The sequence below is a fragment of the Silene latifolia genome, chromosome Y, assembly GCF_048544455.1.
Source record: "Silene latifolia isolate original U9 population chromosome Y, ASM4854445v1, whole genome shotgun sequence".
Lineage (NCBI taxonomy): Eukaryota > Viridiplantae > Streptophyta > Magnoliopsida > Caryophyllales > Caryophyllaceae > Silene > Silene latifolia.
Genome location: NC_133538.1, coordinates 394,190,595 through 394,209,094, shown reverse-complemented (window position 1 = coordinate 394,209,094; position 18,500 = coordinate 394,190,595). Strand labels below are relative to the sequence as shown.

General features: G+C 35.2%; 1 protein-coding gene across 1 annotated transcript; it reads left to right on the top strand.

The window, feature by feature from the left end:
- The first annotated feature begins 7,003 nt into the window (after positions 1–7,003).
- Positions 7,004–10,081, top strand: LOC141632105 (uncharacterized). The gene is made up of 8 exons (XM_074444684.1): positions 7,004–7,391; positions 7,572–8,148; positions 8,231–8,547; positions 8,644–8,894; positions 9,049–9,132; positions 9,204–9,287; positions 9,415–9,792; positions 9,905–10,081. The coding sequence occupies exons 1-8, from the start codon at positions 7,004–7,006 to the stop codon at positions 10,079–10,081; spliced, it is 2,256 nt and encodes a 751-aa protein (XP_074300785.1).
- Positions 10,082–18,500: the final 8,419 nt, after the last annotated feature.

Below are 18,500 nucleotides of genomic sequence, written 5' to 3'. Positions count from 1 at the left end.
GCGAAACATAAAACTGGCTCCTTTTAGGGGTACATTGCGATGCACCCAACAGTCTTGTACGAGTAGATTGCGATCCATCAAACTCGCTACATACAATCTTTAAATGATTTCTCTCATTTGTGGTGCATGGGTTCGCAACTCCAGTTTTTCTCTACAATTAAAAATATGATTAAGTTATTAATATGGTTATGCATAAAACCCGAGTACACGAGTTAATATAAAAATGAACAACAATTACTCTATTAGTTACCTTCATATTCTTTCTAGCATCGGGAGTTTTATTCCTTCGTTGTACCCTTGCAGATTTTGTTCTGTCAATAGGGTCCTTGAGAAGACCATCCCTCGGGGCTACGTTCCTTTTCATATGTCTAATATTGCATTCTTTTGACTGTAGCCTTCTACGACCCCAAACCCTTGAAGACACACCACCAGGGATATAAGAGTCTATAGTTTCATCACCAGCAATCCCCTCCAACTCCTTGATCAATTAGAAGACAGTCTATCGTATACTTCATAAATTTCATCGTCTCGAAGCGCTAGTGTGGAAATGTGGTAGTTCCTTATAGTCACCTCCAACGACTTCTTCGCACGTTCTGAGGCTTCCGGGTTATAGTACCCAGTTTTGATAGTCTCATATTCTCTAACCAAGTTCTTTCGCCATCGATCAAGTATGTACTTCTCGGGGATCACCTTCACATCTTCGATCACCACGCATATAATAGTATGCCGATAAATTATACCCTTGAACTCAAATAACTTGCATGAGCACTTGAGCACTCCCTCGCTTTTGTCAATGTCAACCCAATAGGTTTTTGACTTACCAAATGGCCCCACTTTTTTATCTTGAACATTGAACGTCGCATAATGCCCCATTCTGCTAGGCGGATCAGCGTTTGTATAAATTAGCCCAATTACCTCATCACGTACCAATTTATAGATCTTGTTACTGTACAACTTATGAAAAACTTGCTCAACAAGTAAGTTGCAATCAATATTATTTGGTTTTTCTATGCAATTGTGATTGTTCGTGGTCTCATCCTCAACTTTCAATTTCAAGGCTTGTTCAATTTTCTTTACAAACTAACTTAAAGTAGTCCTCGCATTGACATAACTTTTGAAGTACCGGTTTTGTTGCTCACTCCTTTGTGTCAACGACATCCCAGCACAAAATATTCCATGCCAATATGCGGAGACTCAACTCTCCCTGATCGAGTATGACTCCTTCACCCATGAATTTTCTTCAATACCATATTTACGAACCATTGTCTTCCATGATATATCAAAAGCAACCGCATCCAAACTATCGTGAACTACTAAGTTCAAGTCAGTTTGGATATCTTTCCAAAGTGCATGCTTTCCCAGATTCTTACTACCGTTTTTCAATAGGTGCCACAGGCAGAGCCAGTGGTGAGTGTTAGGGAAGATCTTGGCAACTGCATTACCAATTAATTTCTCCTGGTTTATCAATATTACAGATGGAGCTCCACCCATGCATTCTAAAACTTCGTAAAAACCCAGTGGAAACTTTCCTCATAATCGCGCATAGCCAAATCACAAGCATAAACAACTGAACTTCCGTGTTGATTAACCCCTACGAAAGGTGAAAAAGGCATGCAATACCTGTAACCCCATGATTGATTGTATCAGATTAACCATAGAAGCAATATTGATAAAAAATACCAAGAAACTATATATATATATATATATATATATATATATATATATATATAATAGATTAAAAATACCAAACAACTAAACTAAAACCCAAATAAAAACACCATACAACTATCCTACGACACCAAACTTAAACTTACAACTCCAAACAAAATAATATGACTAATCAGATTAATGATATAATACAATTTAAATTTTTATTTTATAAAAACACCATACAACTATCCTACGACACCAAACTTGAACTTATAACTCCATACAAAAAGACTTGTACTCTTACATTAACCAAACAAAACAAATATGACTACTCACAATAACATTTTAATACAATTAAATTGAGATATAAAAGCTTGCATATTCGTCAAGAAAGTTGTATCGTAAGTCACAACATCGCCGTACACTTTAAAGATAGCTCGGCAACATGCATCAGACCAAAAAAACATTCATTGGAGCCTCATAATCGTCGAGCTCAATTGCGTAGAAAAAATTAGGATCCTCTTCTTTAATCTTCTCAAAATATGTAATACTCCGTATTTATGAGTCTTTGGGTACTCTATCGAGTAGGCCTTACTCTGTCGAGTAAGGGTAAGTTGCGTTTTAGAATAGTTTCTGACCTGTTGGGTACTCGATCGAGTAACTAGGGTACTCGATCGAGTAAGGGGCACTCGATCGAGTACCTTAGCTACTCGATCGAGTAGCCGGTTTCTGGGCCGTTTTGTCGGGTTTTGTTAATAATGCGATTAAAGTATAAAACACTTCCGTCATTGTTTTAAATCACTTTTACAAAACCTAAAACCCTGTTTAAGAGAGAAAGCAGCCACTTCATCTTCCTAATCGCATTCTTAGCAATTCCCGGAGTTCAGACGGTCGGTTCTTGTCGTTTTTCGTGTCGTTGGATTCCTTGCGTCGAGGGTAAGCTTTTAATATAGTTTTTATAATGTTTTGTTAAGATTGGTTAAACCCTAATTTAGGAATTGGGGGTTTTGGTGTGTAGTTTGTGATGTGTAGTCTTTATGTGTTATGTATGATAGGAGGAGAATTCGTAGAGGAGCCGTTTTGATATGTTGTAGATACCGTCTGCGTGTTGTGCTTTCCAGGTAGGATTTCCTACTCGGTATTAGTCCCATAATGGGATATTGGTGATGTCTTTGTAGTTAGTTGTTTGATATGATGATTGTGATTGTGATTGTGATTGTGATTGGTTGTTGATGGTTCTCGAGATGCGTTCTCGGTTGAGTGGGGTCACTTGCGGGAGTGACTTCACGCCCTAGTTTCGCCCTTCGTGGAACCCGCCACGGAAGGGGATGTGCACATTAATGGGACGGGGTTATCGCTCGTATGATGAGCGGGGCTTAGGTGGGAACGGCTGCGGTCCCCCCCACTGGCGTGGCTGGTCCGGTGGACGGTCAAGTATTGAGACGATGGGAGTTGGTGGGTGTGTGTGTGTGTGACGGTTCATTTGTCTGTTTATCTTATTGTTGATATATGTATTGAATTGTGTGATTAGTACTGACCCCGTTTAAATGTTTTAAAACTGTGGTGATCCATTCGGGGTGGTAAGCGATTATTGAGCGAGGTGTGATATGACGCGTATGGGATAGCCGGGATGAGTCATCACGTGGCTGTTAGAAGTCTTCATTTGTGTCGACGAAGTCTAGTAGCTTTGATAGTTTTAGCTGTAGACCGTATGAGAACCTTGTAATTCCTTTTATTAGTTTTGGTTTGAACATGTAATCACTTAATCTATAATTACTTTAAAAGTACGTTTCTTTATTGTCTTATGATATTCAGTACCTCGGGCAACCGAGATGATAGTATCCTTATACCTGAGTGGTCCTGGTAAGGCACTTGGAGTATGGGGGTGTTACAAAATATGACTTCAATTCTTCAGCATCGCCTTCTGTAAGACTACATCTTCGTTCTTGATTGATGGCGTTTTGACCATCACTCAACTTAAAGCCAAGGTTCTCATGACCTCCCCCCTCCAAGAGCAACGACTTGTAATTATTTAATATTGAAATACCAGCAGCATCATTGATCATTAACCTCTTTTTGAAGTAGTCATTTATATGTCTAAACTCAACAAAAAAATCGGCTATTCTTAGGATCCATCTCATGGTTGTGTTCTAAATGACATTTCGTTATCTTCACTACATCTTCATCGTCGAAATAACGAGACTCAATGTAAATCGGGCAAGCTTCTATGGTTCTAACAACATGACCACAACAAAGCCTTAATCTTTCATACATATGATACCGTGGTTCATTCCTGCCAGAACCTTTTCTATAAACACCGTCTTCCATGTACTTGTGAAAGATTTTATTGGAACGAATATACCATGAAAACCCTTCTTATATGCATAGGTGTGGGTGAAAGATGAGAGTACTTCAGATGACTTGTAAGCCAAAGCTACAACAGGTTGCACGATGTTATCGTCTTCAGTAGCAGTAACGACGTTGTCTTCATCATCCACTATTGGGCCGTCGCCATACAACCGGACAAAGTCTCCAATCAAATCACTTTCACCATTGGCATTACCTCCTGCTGCGTGTGAACATTCACCTTATTCATACACGTTATTGAGATCAAAATCGTTTGCCATTTAATTAAAAAATAAGGTTTCAAAAATTTTAATTTATGCGTTGTTTAAGTAATTTAATTTTAGTTTGTTTAATGTAATGAAAATAGGAGTAATTAACTGATAAGTATGATGTTAATTAGGTGTTAATAAAATTATTAATCAAATGTTAATTAAAGAGATTAGATTATTTTAATTGTTAATTAATGTTGGGGTAATTCCCAATAATCCTTCTGCCAAAATCGAAAAAATCTCACCAAAATTTCCCTCCAACTTTCCTTTCAAACCCAAAAGGAATCTTTATCTCACCTTTTCACGTGTCGCGCTCTCACTGGCCCGTGTATAATGCCTATATACATGCCGCGTATTCCTAGCATCTTTGCCCGTTTGGTTGCCTACACATGAATTTAATTCCACAAGAGTTTGCCATGACCTGGGAGTAGCTAGGTAATTGAACTTCTCCATTGTGGAGGAGTTGGAAACTGTTGGAAACTTCTTGAAAAATTAAATTCCTACATTTTGCCAAAAAGTAGGCAACCAAACAGGTCCCTATTTTCTAATTCATGGGATTTTTCAACTCCCATGATTTTTAAGGGGTAACTAACAAGCACTAACATTAATGAGAGACTGTCCCTCTTAAGAATTTGTGATTTGGAAAATTCTGTATTGTACGCAATTATCACATTATGATAAATAGTAACTATTGTTTATGATTAAAAAATAATTTTTTTTCATAGAAGTTAATATTTCGCTATAAAACGGTCACTATTTACCAAAAAGTAATTAGAAGACACAAAAAAACAGTGGTACGTGAGTGTGTCTTGGTAGAATTTACCTTGCGTTAAAATTTAGTGTTTTCAAGGTTGTGCAAACTTTAAGTTACTCCTTATAACATAAGAATTTGAGTAGAATTTAACGATTATTTTACCATTAACATCTAATAAAAAATTTATAAGATCATTATATCATTAACATCTAACAAATGGTAAAAGAAGCTAATATGTTTATGCGTGTGGGTAATGATAGATATTGGGTATCTCGTTACCATATTCGTGTCATGAGTTTACCATTATGCAGTATCTATCAGTACTGCCTTTTTTAAAAAAAAAAAAATTGCCCCTCTCACTTTTTTCCAACACAATTCTTCTTAGCTAATCGTTTTTAACATCCGAGTGATATTAGAGTTTCCAAGGAAAAAAAAAAGGAATGCGTGTCTGATCTATTACATTAAACCTTTTTTAGTAACTAAGCTTACATGTATTTTTTTTGGAAATCTTTATAAGTTACCCAACTAGTTGAAATACCTCTAATGTCTAATCTATGAACTGAGCCCCATTATTTCCAAACTAAATCTAATAAGTAATAATAATTTTTAAATATAGAGGTAGAATCATATAAACAACCACATAAAACATATTTGAACAAAAAGGTATCACTATATGATTTAAGACACTTTTACTTACCATGTTTAAATAACTTTAGTGTTAGTCCTTTATGTTGCGTACTCATAAGCTAGATTTAAACAGTACAGTTTAATGGAGTGTCTTTTTCTTTGTTAGACGGTACACCACACACTGGACCGACTATAAAAATGTTTAAAACTCTCATACACATTACTCGACAATAAAATCGACAAGATATTATTATTATTATTGATAACAAAATTTAGATTTTTGTAAGTTAATTCAAACTTAACTAAGCTAACTCAAATTAAAGTTAGCTTAATAGATTTGGTTTTGACCAAAAATATTAATTCTTTTAGTTTAATTTTTTTAAGTATTCTTTTAGTTTAATTAATGATTTCAATACGTATATGCTAAATCCCGCACACCTGTTTGCTAAATCCTACACATTTTACCCCAATTTTCCACATTTGCCCTTTGAAAAAAAAAACTGAATAACAAAGACTACTAAAGAAAAAAAAAAGGACTTCTCTCTCTTAACCTAATCAATCCCTTCATCGTTCGACTTCTATGGATTGTAATTCGCACATATCAAATGTAATTTCGTCGTTTTATCAATAATTATTAAGACCCCGTTTTTTAATCGATTTACTTGATGTTTTCGTTATTAAAAAATAGAGTTTTTCTATCAATTAGGGTTTGGGACGTGCTAGTTGTTGAAGGGTGGTTGTGGGGACGTCGGGCGGAAGTAGGGTGGTTAGAGAAGTCGGCGTTGACCACCGGTGACTGTAGGTTGTCACGTCGGCGTCGAGTGACGATTGAAGGATGGCTTTGGGACGGGGATGGTCGAACTGGTGGGTAAGGGGATGTGAACGTCTGTTGGCGTGTGGAAGCGGTTGTGACCGGTGGTCGGCGCGGGGACAAGGGTGTGCTCGGTGCTCGGGGGGCGTGGGGAGGGGTGGGGGAAGGAGTGTCGGGCATGTGGGTTTGTGGGGTATACTGGTTACTGCGTGATTTTCCATTTTTTTTAAATTAAGTTTCCTGCGTGATTTTCCAAATTTTTCATTTTTTTTAAAATTAAGTTTCCTGCGTGATTTTCCAAATTTTCCATTTTTTTTTTTTAAATTAAGTTTCTTGTTGGGGGTTTGTGGGGTATACTGGTTACTGGGTTTTGTTAATTTTTTTTTTTTCATTTTTAAATTAAATTTTTATATATATTTTATATTAATCTCTTTATTTTAATTTATGTTGCAGGAGGTGCCAAATAATGAAAATGAACCGAACAAATTGATCGATAGTGCACATATATTCAACATCCCTACCAAATTTTACGAAAATCGTTTGCAAATGATAGATGAAATTAAATCACTGGGTTTGTTACATAATATTCATGTCCAAGTTGCGCAACATTTTCCAAAACGTGGTTTGGGGGAGCAAATGCTTAGGTGTGCCCAATCTGGAAACTTCCGTATGCGCAAAAAATCCTTCGTGTCATCTAAGAGATCTTATACGGGAACCATCAAATGTCAATGCCCGTTTAGTTTGAAATGTGTTAAACAAGAGGACGGTATATGGAAAGTACTTGTTTTAAACGGGTATCACAACCATAACCTTGCTAAAAGAACACGTGCTTTGAATGCAAGTACCAAGGAGGATATTGTGAGAATGACAACCAATAAAATTGGTGTTTCCAACATACTGATTGACTTGGGTAACAAGGGTATTAACGTCACTCGTAAGTAAGTTTACAACGTTCGTGCTATATCGAAAAAGAAGGCGAGACATTATCGTACAAGAGCAGAACAGTTGTTGAAACTATCTACTGATCATGGTTATCGTGTTTTTCGCCAAACAATTCCTATTGTAACACAAGAAGGTACACATGAACTGACTGATGTGTTATTTGCTCATCCAGATTCGCTTAAATTTTTGAAGGCTTATCCCTATGTCCTTATTGCTGATTGTACGTATAAAACCAACAAATATAAGATGCCTGTGTTAGAAGTAATTGGAGTGACACCGGTTCATAAGAATTTTTCTGTTTTCTTTGCGTTTCTCCAAAATGAGCAAGAAACGGCATATGATTGGGCTTTCAAATGTTTGGCTAAGCTGTTAGACTCGAATGAGCCAATTGTGTTTGTAACTGATAGGGAGACGGCATTAATCAATGCTATTGAAATGCATTTCCCAAGTGCTAGTCTTTTATTATGTAGACGTCATATAGAGAAAAATGTTGAAGCCTGGGTTAAAAGAAACTACTATGGTAATGCTATACTTGGTGAAGTTTTTGCAAAAGGGAAGTGGACACAAATGGTCAGATCAACAACTGTAGAGGAGTTTATAGCAAATGAGGAGTTAATGTATACAACTTACAGTTATATTCCTGGTTTGCGAAAATATTGTAAGGAAACATGGATTGACAAGTATAAGGAGCGATTTGTATCAGCTTGGACAAATAACGTGCTACACTTTGGGAATGTTACCACCAACAGGTAACACTACAATGAAATAAGATTTAAATTCTAATTTTGTACCTAAATAAGAGTATTGTTTTATGAATAATTTTCTTTATAGGGTTGAGAGTGCACATGCAGCACTAAAACGACTTTTACGTACATCTGTGGGTGGTTTTGACACTGTCTTTGAAACGATTCATCAATTAGTCACCCTTCAGATCAGAAAAATAGATGAGGATTTAGAGACCTCCTTGAGTAAGGAGCTTCATGTTAGTCGTGCTATGAGTGTGTATCGTAGGCTGTCTTTCAATGTGACACATCATGCAATTACGACTATTGATCGACAATTCAAAAAGGGTAATTGTAATGGATGTGCTATTACGATAACACATGGTCTTCCTTGCACATGTGACATTAATCGTCTTCTTAACACAGGTACTTTTATATTTGTTAGTACTTTCATATTCGTTAGTATGTTTCATTGTTGTAATGTTACTACTTGTCCTTGTCTAAATAAACGGATATGTGCAGATGGGTGTATTGAACTCGATTCAATTCACCCATTTTGGAAGACTCTATATATAGGGAACAGATCGGAGGACGACAACAATGATACGCTCTTGCAAGAGAAGAATAAGTTGAGTAAACTTGTAGACGTGGTGCTAAATCGTGATATTGAAATGATGAGAAAAGTTTCTGAATTTGTAGAGAACTTGTTGCATCCTATTAATATTATTGACTCGAAAGTTAAAAAGACACGCGGACGACCAAAGAAGACTTCGGTATCAAGAGAACCATCACATTGGGAACACATCGAGAAGAGATTTTCAAATTCGAAGCGTAGAAAAAAGAACCCACAAGTAATTCTATTCTTGTACAAATTTCAGATGATATTGTTATCGTAGTTTGCTAAACTATCTTTTTATAAATCTACAGGTCACTAGACCCACGGCCGCAGCTACTAATGTTTCAAAAAACATTCCCAATCTAAATATACCACAACGTATGAATTGTCCACAGGTAAGCAACCTATGCTTCTACCATTATATTGTTATCATAGTTTGTTTAGCTATCTTTTTATAAATCTACAGGTCACTAGACCCACAGCCGCAGCTACTAATGTTTCAAAAGACATTCCTGATTTAAACATACCACATTATATGCCGTCTCCACAAGTAAGTAATACTATTTAATAAATATTTTGTTTAAAATTGTACAAAATTTAATTGGTAAATTCGACAGGGAACCAAACATACGTCACTTTTTCCTTGTCCAAATGCGGTTCCTAATTTCATGGTGCAGTGGATAATTGATTGGGTGGATGTCGATGGCGATGGGAACTGTGGGTATCGTGCAGTTGCTCAAGAGATTTATGGTGATGAACATAGGTGGCCAACAGTTAGACGTGATATGGTGGATGAGTTAGAAAAAAATAGACATATTTATATAAGATTATATGGAGGCGAAATGGAGGTCAACAAATTGATTAAGAGAATTTCATGGTGGAAAAGAGATGAAGATGTACCAGTGATACATTGGATGGATGCCGATATGGGATTCATCATAGCTAATTGCTATGATGCAATTTTCACATGTTTGTCACCTACGAATAGTTTTACAAGCTTACCGGTGACGCGAACGAGTGCAATATCACAGGGGCAGAAACAAATAATTTCCATTGTATTTATAAGTTATGGCAGACACTTTATATGGGTATGTTCGAATTTATTATATTTGTTAATTAATGTGTTATATGCATTTTCCTAACAAGTTTGTTAATCCCTTTTTCTAGGTGCGTCTTAAAAATGGGTCACCATTACCAACCATGCACCCGCTTTGGAGATATCATGCTGACAAGAATAGAATTCCCGAGTTCAAGAAAATTGAGGAAAAAATAATATCTTTTCAATCTCAAGGACCACAATTTGGAGAAGCTTCTCCGGCAAAGACCATATCATCTTCCACATAATTAATTTTAGTGGAAACTGTTTAGAACTCGTACTCGTATTTTTAAGTGGGCACTGTTTAGCTATTTGTTTATGACTCTTGTCTTCAACAAGTTTTACATTATTAATTACATTACATAATTACGTTTCATAATTCCGTCTTATGCTCATCTCTCATCTCTTATATAGTGTTTCATAAGCTTCTCCGACAAAGACCCATGATACGCAATTTAATCTGTTTCTTCTAGTGTTCCATAAATGTGATAATAACAATTAATTGATTACTTGACAAACTTTAGTGGAATTATGCCTAACATAATTTTCTATAAATGAATGTGATATAACATGTTTATATGTCAGCTGGCTTAACTCCCAATACAAATTCTTCCATGTTTTACTTAGTAAATAACCGTGTTCTTTTAACAAATTGTTTACCAAGGTTTTTTTCGTACAAGTTTAGGACAAAATCAAATCAAGGTGTAGAACAACTACGTATCAACAAACTCAAAAATGGGTTCCCTTCCTTTTCATCATTACACATTATCACTATCTATTGTTCATCATCTTCACTGCTGTTTAGTTGCGTAAACGAATAATGGCAAAAATAGATATCTAGCTTAGCAGATTCAGCGTTGTAAAGACTTGTCCTGTCCGAGCTGCCGGTCATGAATGTGGCTGTCTCCCTGTCGTAGCAAGGATGGTATGTGAGCTATCTCCTTTGATTTCTTACTGTTTCCCATTTTACATGATGGGATTTTTAACAAACCATAAAAATTCAGAGAATCGGATTAAATGGTTATGTTTGCTAGTATCGTCTGATGACAAATAATGTGGATATGAGTTGTGGGTTGATGCTTAGGTGATGGAAGAATGTATAACAAGGTTAGATGTGGCGATGTTCAATTATTAGGATATTAGTCCCATTAGGGCTAGGGTTTGGTAGTGACGGCTATCATCTAGGGTTTTATGAATGCTTAGGGTTTCTTGTAAGGTATTATAAATACCGATCATCTACAAATATCAATGATACAACATTATTATATTATCAATACAATTCCTTTATCCCTCTATAATCTTATCATGGTATCAGAGCCTCACGCTCTTGAGGCCTAAAACAAAAATTCCGCTGCCCTGCCGGTGAGCTAATAATTTACAACGCTCACCGGCGGGATTGATGATCTACTAATTATTCTTAAAAAAAAAAAAAAAAAAAAAAAAAAAAAAAAAAAATCAAATTTTAGGATTGATGTCAAATTGTTCAGCCGAAGGCATGCAGGAGTGATAATAAGAAGTGAAACTCCATCTTATGAAGCACTACTTCATCGTTCATAGTTTGCAAGGGATTGGCATATTTCCAAAATTCATATGTTCGTTTTACGGAATGTGCAACTACCCAAGAAATTAAAAAAAAAAAAAAAAAATACTCTAATCTCAACATTTTTTTAGAAATCTTCAAATTTGTTTAAAGTGGTATAAAAATTACTGGCGAGTTACGCATAAAAATTACTGGCGAGTTACGCATGAAGAAAATTTGTCTGGCGAGTCCTATACGCGTGAAATGAAATTGTCTGGCGAGTCCTATACGCACTTATCATACCAACTTGCGGTGAAGATGAAGACGGATAAAGAAGACGATGAAGAGATTGAAGATTTTTTTCACAACCCTAATCACTACGAGATTCTGCAGAACAGATTCCAACAGATCCAGTCGGCTGCGGGGAGGGGACCGGCGACTCCGGGATGGTCGACGGCGGGGAAGGGACTGTCGACTCCGGGATGGTCGACGGCGGGTAGGGGACTGTCGATGGTCGACTGCGGGGAAGGGCTGTCGGCGCGAGGACAAGGGTGTGATGTGATGGTCGTCGGGTGGATGAGAGTGTGGTGTGGTGGTCGGCGGCGCAGGGACGGCCGGCGTGGGAGGAGGGTGGCAGTGAAAATTTGGGGTTTTCTTACTTCTCTTGTTTCTCTCTCTTGTTTCTCGTTTGATGAGGGGGAGAAATGAGAGGGGTAGTTTTGGAATAGGGTGGAATTAAGTGCGGGATTGAGTAAAATGATGTGCGGGATTTAGCATGTCCCTTTCAATAAATCACCAAACTTATCTAATTATTCACCTCTCGAAAAATGTATTAGGACGCGTTGTTCAGTTAACATGGAGTATTCAAAGTTTGGATTGAGTCGTTTACGAGCGGGATTTAAAATTTGTAGGTGTTATCAATAACATAAAGCTCATTATTATTTAATATTAGTTGTTTAAAATTTTATTATCAACTATAGTAGTTTATTTATCGGATTTCGTTGTATATTTATGTTCGTTATCTATCACTAACTTTATGGACTATTATCATTATGTATTATTTATATACGAGATAGCAACACAATTGCTCTTCGTTTTCATTTTGGTCGCTTCATTCAATGCAGTTCAGCTCATCCTTTCATAAATTAGGACCTGTGCCTTTCTGATTTAATTTCAGTTCATTTCGGTTCAGCTCAACTTTATTCAGTTCATCTCATTTCAGCTCATCACTTCAGAAATTAACTCTTATTCAGCTAAATTCAATTCAGCTCAGTTTCATTCAGTTAAGCTCGGTTTCATTCAGTTCAGCTCAGCTAAGCTTTTTTTCAACCGAAAAGAACATAGCCTATCTAGCTCTTAGTTTAGCTACATTCAGTTTAGTGAAACTGATTTCTTCACAAATTAACTCTTAGTTTAGCTACAATCGATACAAATCAGCTTCGTTTAGTTCAGTTGAGTTCATAAAGACTCTGCCAAACCGGGCATTAAATCTAGTATATATATATATATATATATATATATATATATATATATATATATATATATATATATATATATATATATATATATATATATATATATATATATATATATATATAGAGGAAGGATCAACTAAGGTCCATTATATATTTGAGTCCATAAGTCCTATTGTGAGCCATTGGATGGAGGGAGATGGATGGCCAAGATCAACCTCCAAAAGTGTGTTTATTTACTAATATCACTCATTCTCTCCTCCTTCACTAATCCTTCTAATTAATCACTAATTCACTATAATTTCTTTTCCTCTCATCCACTTCTCTCATATATCACACAACTCATCTTCTCTCTAAAACCCCAAAAAATAAAAACCCAAAAAATCCAAATAAATAAAAAACCCAAAACCCAAATAAATAAATAAAACCCAAAAAATCCAATTAAATCAAAAAACCCAAAAAATCCAATTAAATCAAAAAACCCAAATAAATCATTCATTCTTCTCTTCCTCATTCACTACCACCCACCACTATCCCACCCGACACCAACTCACCGCCCACCACCGCCGCCACCACACCGCCACCGCACCGCCGCCACCTTTTTTTTTTTTTTTTTTTTTTTTTTTTTTTTTTGCCTCGGTTTTTTTTTTATTTTTATTTTTTTTTTTTCGTTTGGTCTCTATTTTCATGTTTTGAGTTGTTTTTTCCATTCATTTTTTGTTGTTGTCTTTTATTTTCTTTTATTTTGTTACTTCTCCTTTTTTATTCATTTTCTCAAATCTCTTCTTGTTATACTTTTTTTTAAGATTTCGGGTTTTAAATCTTGTTATTTGGTTTATTTTAGATTTCGGGTTTGGTTGGGTTGTTGGTTTTTTGGTTTTATTATTGTTATTTGGTTTTTTATTTTTGTTATTATGAGTTTTTTTGGTTTTTGTTATTATTTTTTTTTTCATATTTTTCATATTTATTGTTTGATTTTTTTACTATTTACGACTAAAGTTATACATTTTATGACCAAAGTTATACAAAAAAAGACTAAAGTTATACAAAAATTGGACTAAAGTTACACAAAAAATTGGACTAAAGTTATACAAAAATGAACCAGAATTATACAAAAATGAACCAAAGTTATACAAAAATGAACCAAAGTTATACAAGAATGGACCAAAGTTATACAAAAATGAACTAAAGTTATACAAATATGGACTAAAGTTATACAAAAAAAGACTGAAGTTATACAAAAATAGACCAAAGTTATACAAAAAAAGACGAAAGTTATACAAAAATTGGACTAAAGTGATACAACAATGGACTAAAGTTATACAAAAATGAACCAAAGTTATACAAAAATGAACCAAAGTTATACAAAAATGGACTAAAGTTATACAAAAAATTGGACTAAAGTTATACAAGAATGAACCAAAGTTATAGAAAAATGAACCAAAGTTATACAAAAATCGACCAGAGTTATACAAAAATGCACCAAAGTTATACAAAAAATGTACTAAAGTTATACAAAAAATGGATTTTTGTATAACTCTGGTGCATTTTTGTATAACTCTGGTGCATTTTTGTATAACTCTGGTCCATTTTTGTATAACTTTGGTTCATTTTTGTATAACTTTGGTTCATTTTTTGTATAACTTTAGTCCAATTTTTGTATAACTCGTGCATTTTTGTATAACTCGGGTCAATTTTTGTATAACTTTGGTTCATTTTTGTAAAACTTTGGTTCATTTTTGTATAACTTTAGTCCAATTTTTTGTATAACTTTAGTCCATTGTTGTATGACTTTAGTCCAATTTTTGTATAACTTTGGTGCATTTTTGTATAACTGAGTCGATTTTTGAATAACTTTGGTTCATTTTTCTATAACTTTGGTTCATTCTTGTATAACTTTAGTCCAATTTTTTGTATAACTTTAGTCCATTTTTGTATAACTTTGGTTCATTTTTGTATAACTCTGGTGCATTTTTGTATAACTTTGGTCCAATTTTTGTATAACTTTAGTCCATTTTTTGTATAACTTTGGTCTATTTTTGTATAACTTCAGTCCTTTTTTGTATAACTTTAGTCCATTTTTGTATAACTTTAGTCCTTATATGAATAACTTTTGTCCTTATTTGTATAACTTCAATCATTTTTTGTATAATTGTAGTCCAAAATGTATAACTTTAGTCATAAAATGTATAACTTTAGTCATAAAATGTATAACTTTAGTCGTAAATAGTAAAAAAAATCAAACAATAAAAAAAATAAAATCAAAACATAACACAAATCATAAAATCAAACAAATAAAAAAACTTGAATAACAATAATAAAAACCAAATAACAACAATAACAATAACAAAACAAAAAACCAAATAACAATCACAAAAAACCAAATCTAAAATCTAAAAAAAAACCAAATAACAAAACCAAATTTAAATATCGTGTGTATAACTCTAATGCCTTATGTATAACTTTAATAGACAAGATGTATAACTTCAGTCCAAAAAATCAAATAACAATAACAACCAAATAAAAAATAAAAAAAAAACCAAAACAAAAAACAAAAACAAAACAAAAAACAAAAGAAAAAAAACAAAAATAAAACAAAAAAAGAAAGGAGAACGGAGTACACAGACAAAAAAACAAAGAACAAAACAAAAAAAAATGGAAGGAGGAGGAAGGAAGGAAGGACGGTGGAGCAGGGGAGGAGGAAGGAAGGAAGGACGCGGGTTGGTGGTCGGATCTGAAAAACAAAAAAAGAAAGGAGAAGGGAGAGGCGGCAGATAAGTGCGGCGGCGTCGGGTTGGCCGAGGCGGCAAGAAGAAGGCTGGTTTGGGGTAATGGAGAAAGGAAGGGGGAGGCGCTGTGGTGGGTGGCGTCGGTTGTGGGTGGTTGTGTGTGTGGTGGGGGGGGGGTCGGTTCTGGGGTGATAGTTGTCGCGGTGGTGGGTGGCGGCAGTAGTCGGGGTAATGGAGAAAGGAAGGAGGGAGGGAGGCGCTGTGGTGAGTGGTGGTGGAAGGAGGAGGAAGGACGGAGGGAGGCGGCAGTTGTTGTTGTTGTCGGGCTGTCGGTTGTGGGTGGTTGTGTGTGTGGTGGGGGGGTGGGGGGGCGGACGAGAGAGGGAGGGAGGGAGGGAGGTATTTGAATATGGTGTTTGAATATGGTGAAGGGAGGACGTAAACTGTGTGTTTGGTTTTTTTTTTTGTTGGTTTTTTTTTTTGTTGATTTGGTTTTTTGTTTTGAGAGAATGAGAGAAAGATGAGAGAGAATGAGTGTATGAGAGAAGTGTGAATGAATGAATAATGAGGGAGTGAGTTGGGAGATTAGAATGGTGGTAGAGTTATACACAATTAGGTAGAGTTATACACAATTAGGGAAGGAGATTAGGGAGGGAGAATTGTGACCCTTCAATGAGATGTAATCTCATCCCTCCATCCCTTCCATCCAAGGGCTCTTATAAGGACTTAGGGCCTTATATGGTATGAAGGTCTTATAAGAACCCTTCTCTCTCTCTCTCTCTCTCTCTCTATATATATATATATATATATATATATATATATATATATATATAGGAATGGGATCATGTGAGTATGACTCATATATTTGAGGATTGAGGATTAATACTAGTCATCGGATCTAAGAGATCCAATGCACCCTATTGTTTGCGGATCATTAAGGGTAAATTTGTCATTTCAACGCGCGCACATATATACCCCTTCTCCAGCAAATTCATTCATTCTCACCTGATTTATTTCTCTCTCTACCTTCTCTCTTTCTTTTCCTTCCCCAGAAACTCTCTAATATTCCCTCAATCACTCGCGCAATACAAGATTGACGTTCGATTCGTTGTTGTTTTCGTCATCTCATTCCATTTTCCATCAATACAATTTATTCTTTGTTTGCAATTACAATTTCAGGTTTGTGTTTGATTAAATTCCTTTTTCAATTTTGTTAAAAATTCATAGTTTATAATGTTATTCTTTTCTTAGAACTATTCTTCATGCATTTTTGTCGTTCATTCGGGATTATGTAGCTATTCATCCTGATTTCCATGCTTTATTTGTCATTATTTTGTCATTTCCCCTAAATTAAGTTTAATTTGAATCTCATATGATTTATTTGCCTTCTTTTTCATACATCCACGTTTAAATTCAAATATGCTACGAATTCGTTACATGTTTAGTCATTTTTCTTGATGTAGTAGTTGTTGATGTAAAGCTTTTAGCTTCTGGAATTAAATGAAATGAAATCTAGTGTTTTCGATTTTCAATCTTTCTTGTTTCGATTTGTTCCTTTGTTTTATTTTGATTACTTATTAGATCTAAAGTGTGTGCTACTTGATTACTTCTTTCTTTCTATGTCTCAATCATTTGTATACCTTCACTTATGAACGGAGTAATCGATTTAAGAATCTAGGTTTATCTACTCTCCTTTTGATTTAAGAATCAATTTAAGAATCTAGGTTTATCATAAAGAATTCACATATTTGAGTAGTCTAACTATGTTAATCTAATGTTTCTTTCTAGAAAAAGCATCACTGCAATAATTAACTATGCTATGTGGTGTACATCTATGATAATGATTTAGTGAGAGCTTTTGTTAATTTAGAATGTCAGGAGCGACCAAGTTTATTGGAAGAAGCATTGCATTCATTTTGTGTGTATGAGATAATGCTATTGCGGTGCAAAGAATGCGATTCGAGACCGAGGCAGAGACAGATGCTTCACTACAGTAGGGCATTAAGCCTTGCTCAACTTCATATCTGATATCACTACAGTAAGTACACCAGTATTATTCTAATGGTTTAACTGTGTTTTTGGAATATGATCTACTGGTTGGTAATTGTGTCCTATTCTATGTAGCAGGTTGAAGGGATTTGGTCAACTACATGATCTTATCATCTGAACTCTTGTAATGGTGTTAGTGTCACAACTTGAAGAAGGCTCCAAATCTTTAAGCTGCGAAGAGTTTTTTTTACTCAATTAGCTAGTTACTATGGTTGTAATCTAAGTATTTGCTACCGAAATTTTAACAACGACCCTTTTCTAAATCAATAATTTGGCAGTTTCTCGTCTATTAGCTCAAAAGGTAGAGCATTGTGTTATTTCACAAGATGTGGGTTCGAATCCTACATAGACAAACAATGCAATTGTATAGGTTGAACTTTCGCAAGTTCATACTTCACCCAAAACAATATTACAGTTATACAGATTGTTTTCATCCCTCAACTTTTGTGATATTTAGAAACAATATCACAACCATTACCAAACAATATCACACTTCACCCCAAACAATATCACAGTTATAAAGATTATTTTCATCCCTCAACTTTTGTGATATTAAGAAACAATATCACAACCATTACCAAACAATATCACACTTCACCCAAAACAATATCACAGATAAAAAAATTGTTTACATCCTTCCAATTTTTGTGATATTAAGAAACAATATCACAACTATTAACAAAGAATACCACCACCACCACCACCACACACCTATGAGTAACACCTTCCACCGCCGGCAAACATTCTGGCGCACCTCTGATGTCCCCAACCACTTCACTACGCATAATCAGCTATCACACTAGATGCCGGCGTAACTCCGGCAAGAAAAGATTCATAATTCAACCAAGCACACAAAATCAACTTAGCAATTGAATCGAGACACCAATGGCTTGTCGCC

Bases quoted from the DNA above. Each gene is read 5' to 3' on its own strand.
- LOC141632105 (XM_074444684.1), top strand. From the start codon at position 7,004: ATGATAGATGAAATTAAATCACTGGGTTTGTTACATAATATTCATGTC. The intron at 9,133-9,203 runs GTAAGCAACCTA...ATAAATCTACAG, and splicing joins AACGTATGAATTGTCCACAG to GTCACTAGACCCACAGCCGC. The intron at 9,793-9,904 runs GTATTTATAAGT...CCCTTTTTCTAG, and splicing joins AGAAACAAATAATTTCCATT to GTGCGTCTTAAAAATGGGTC.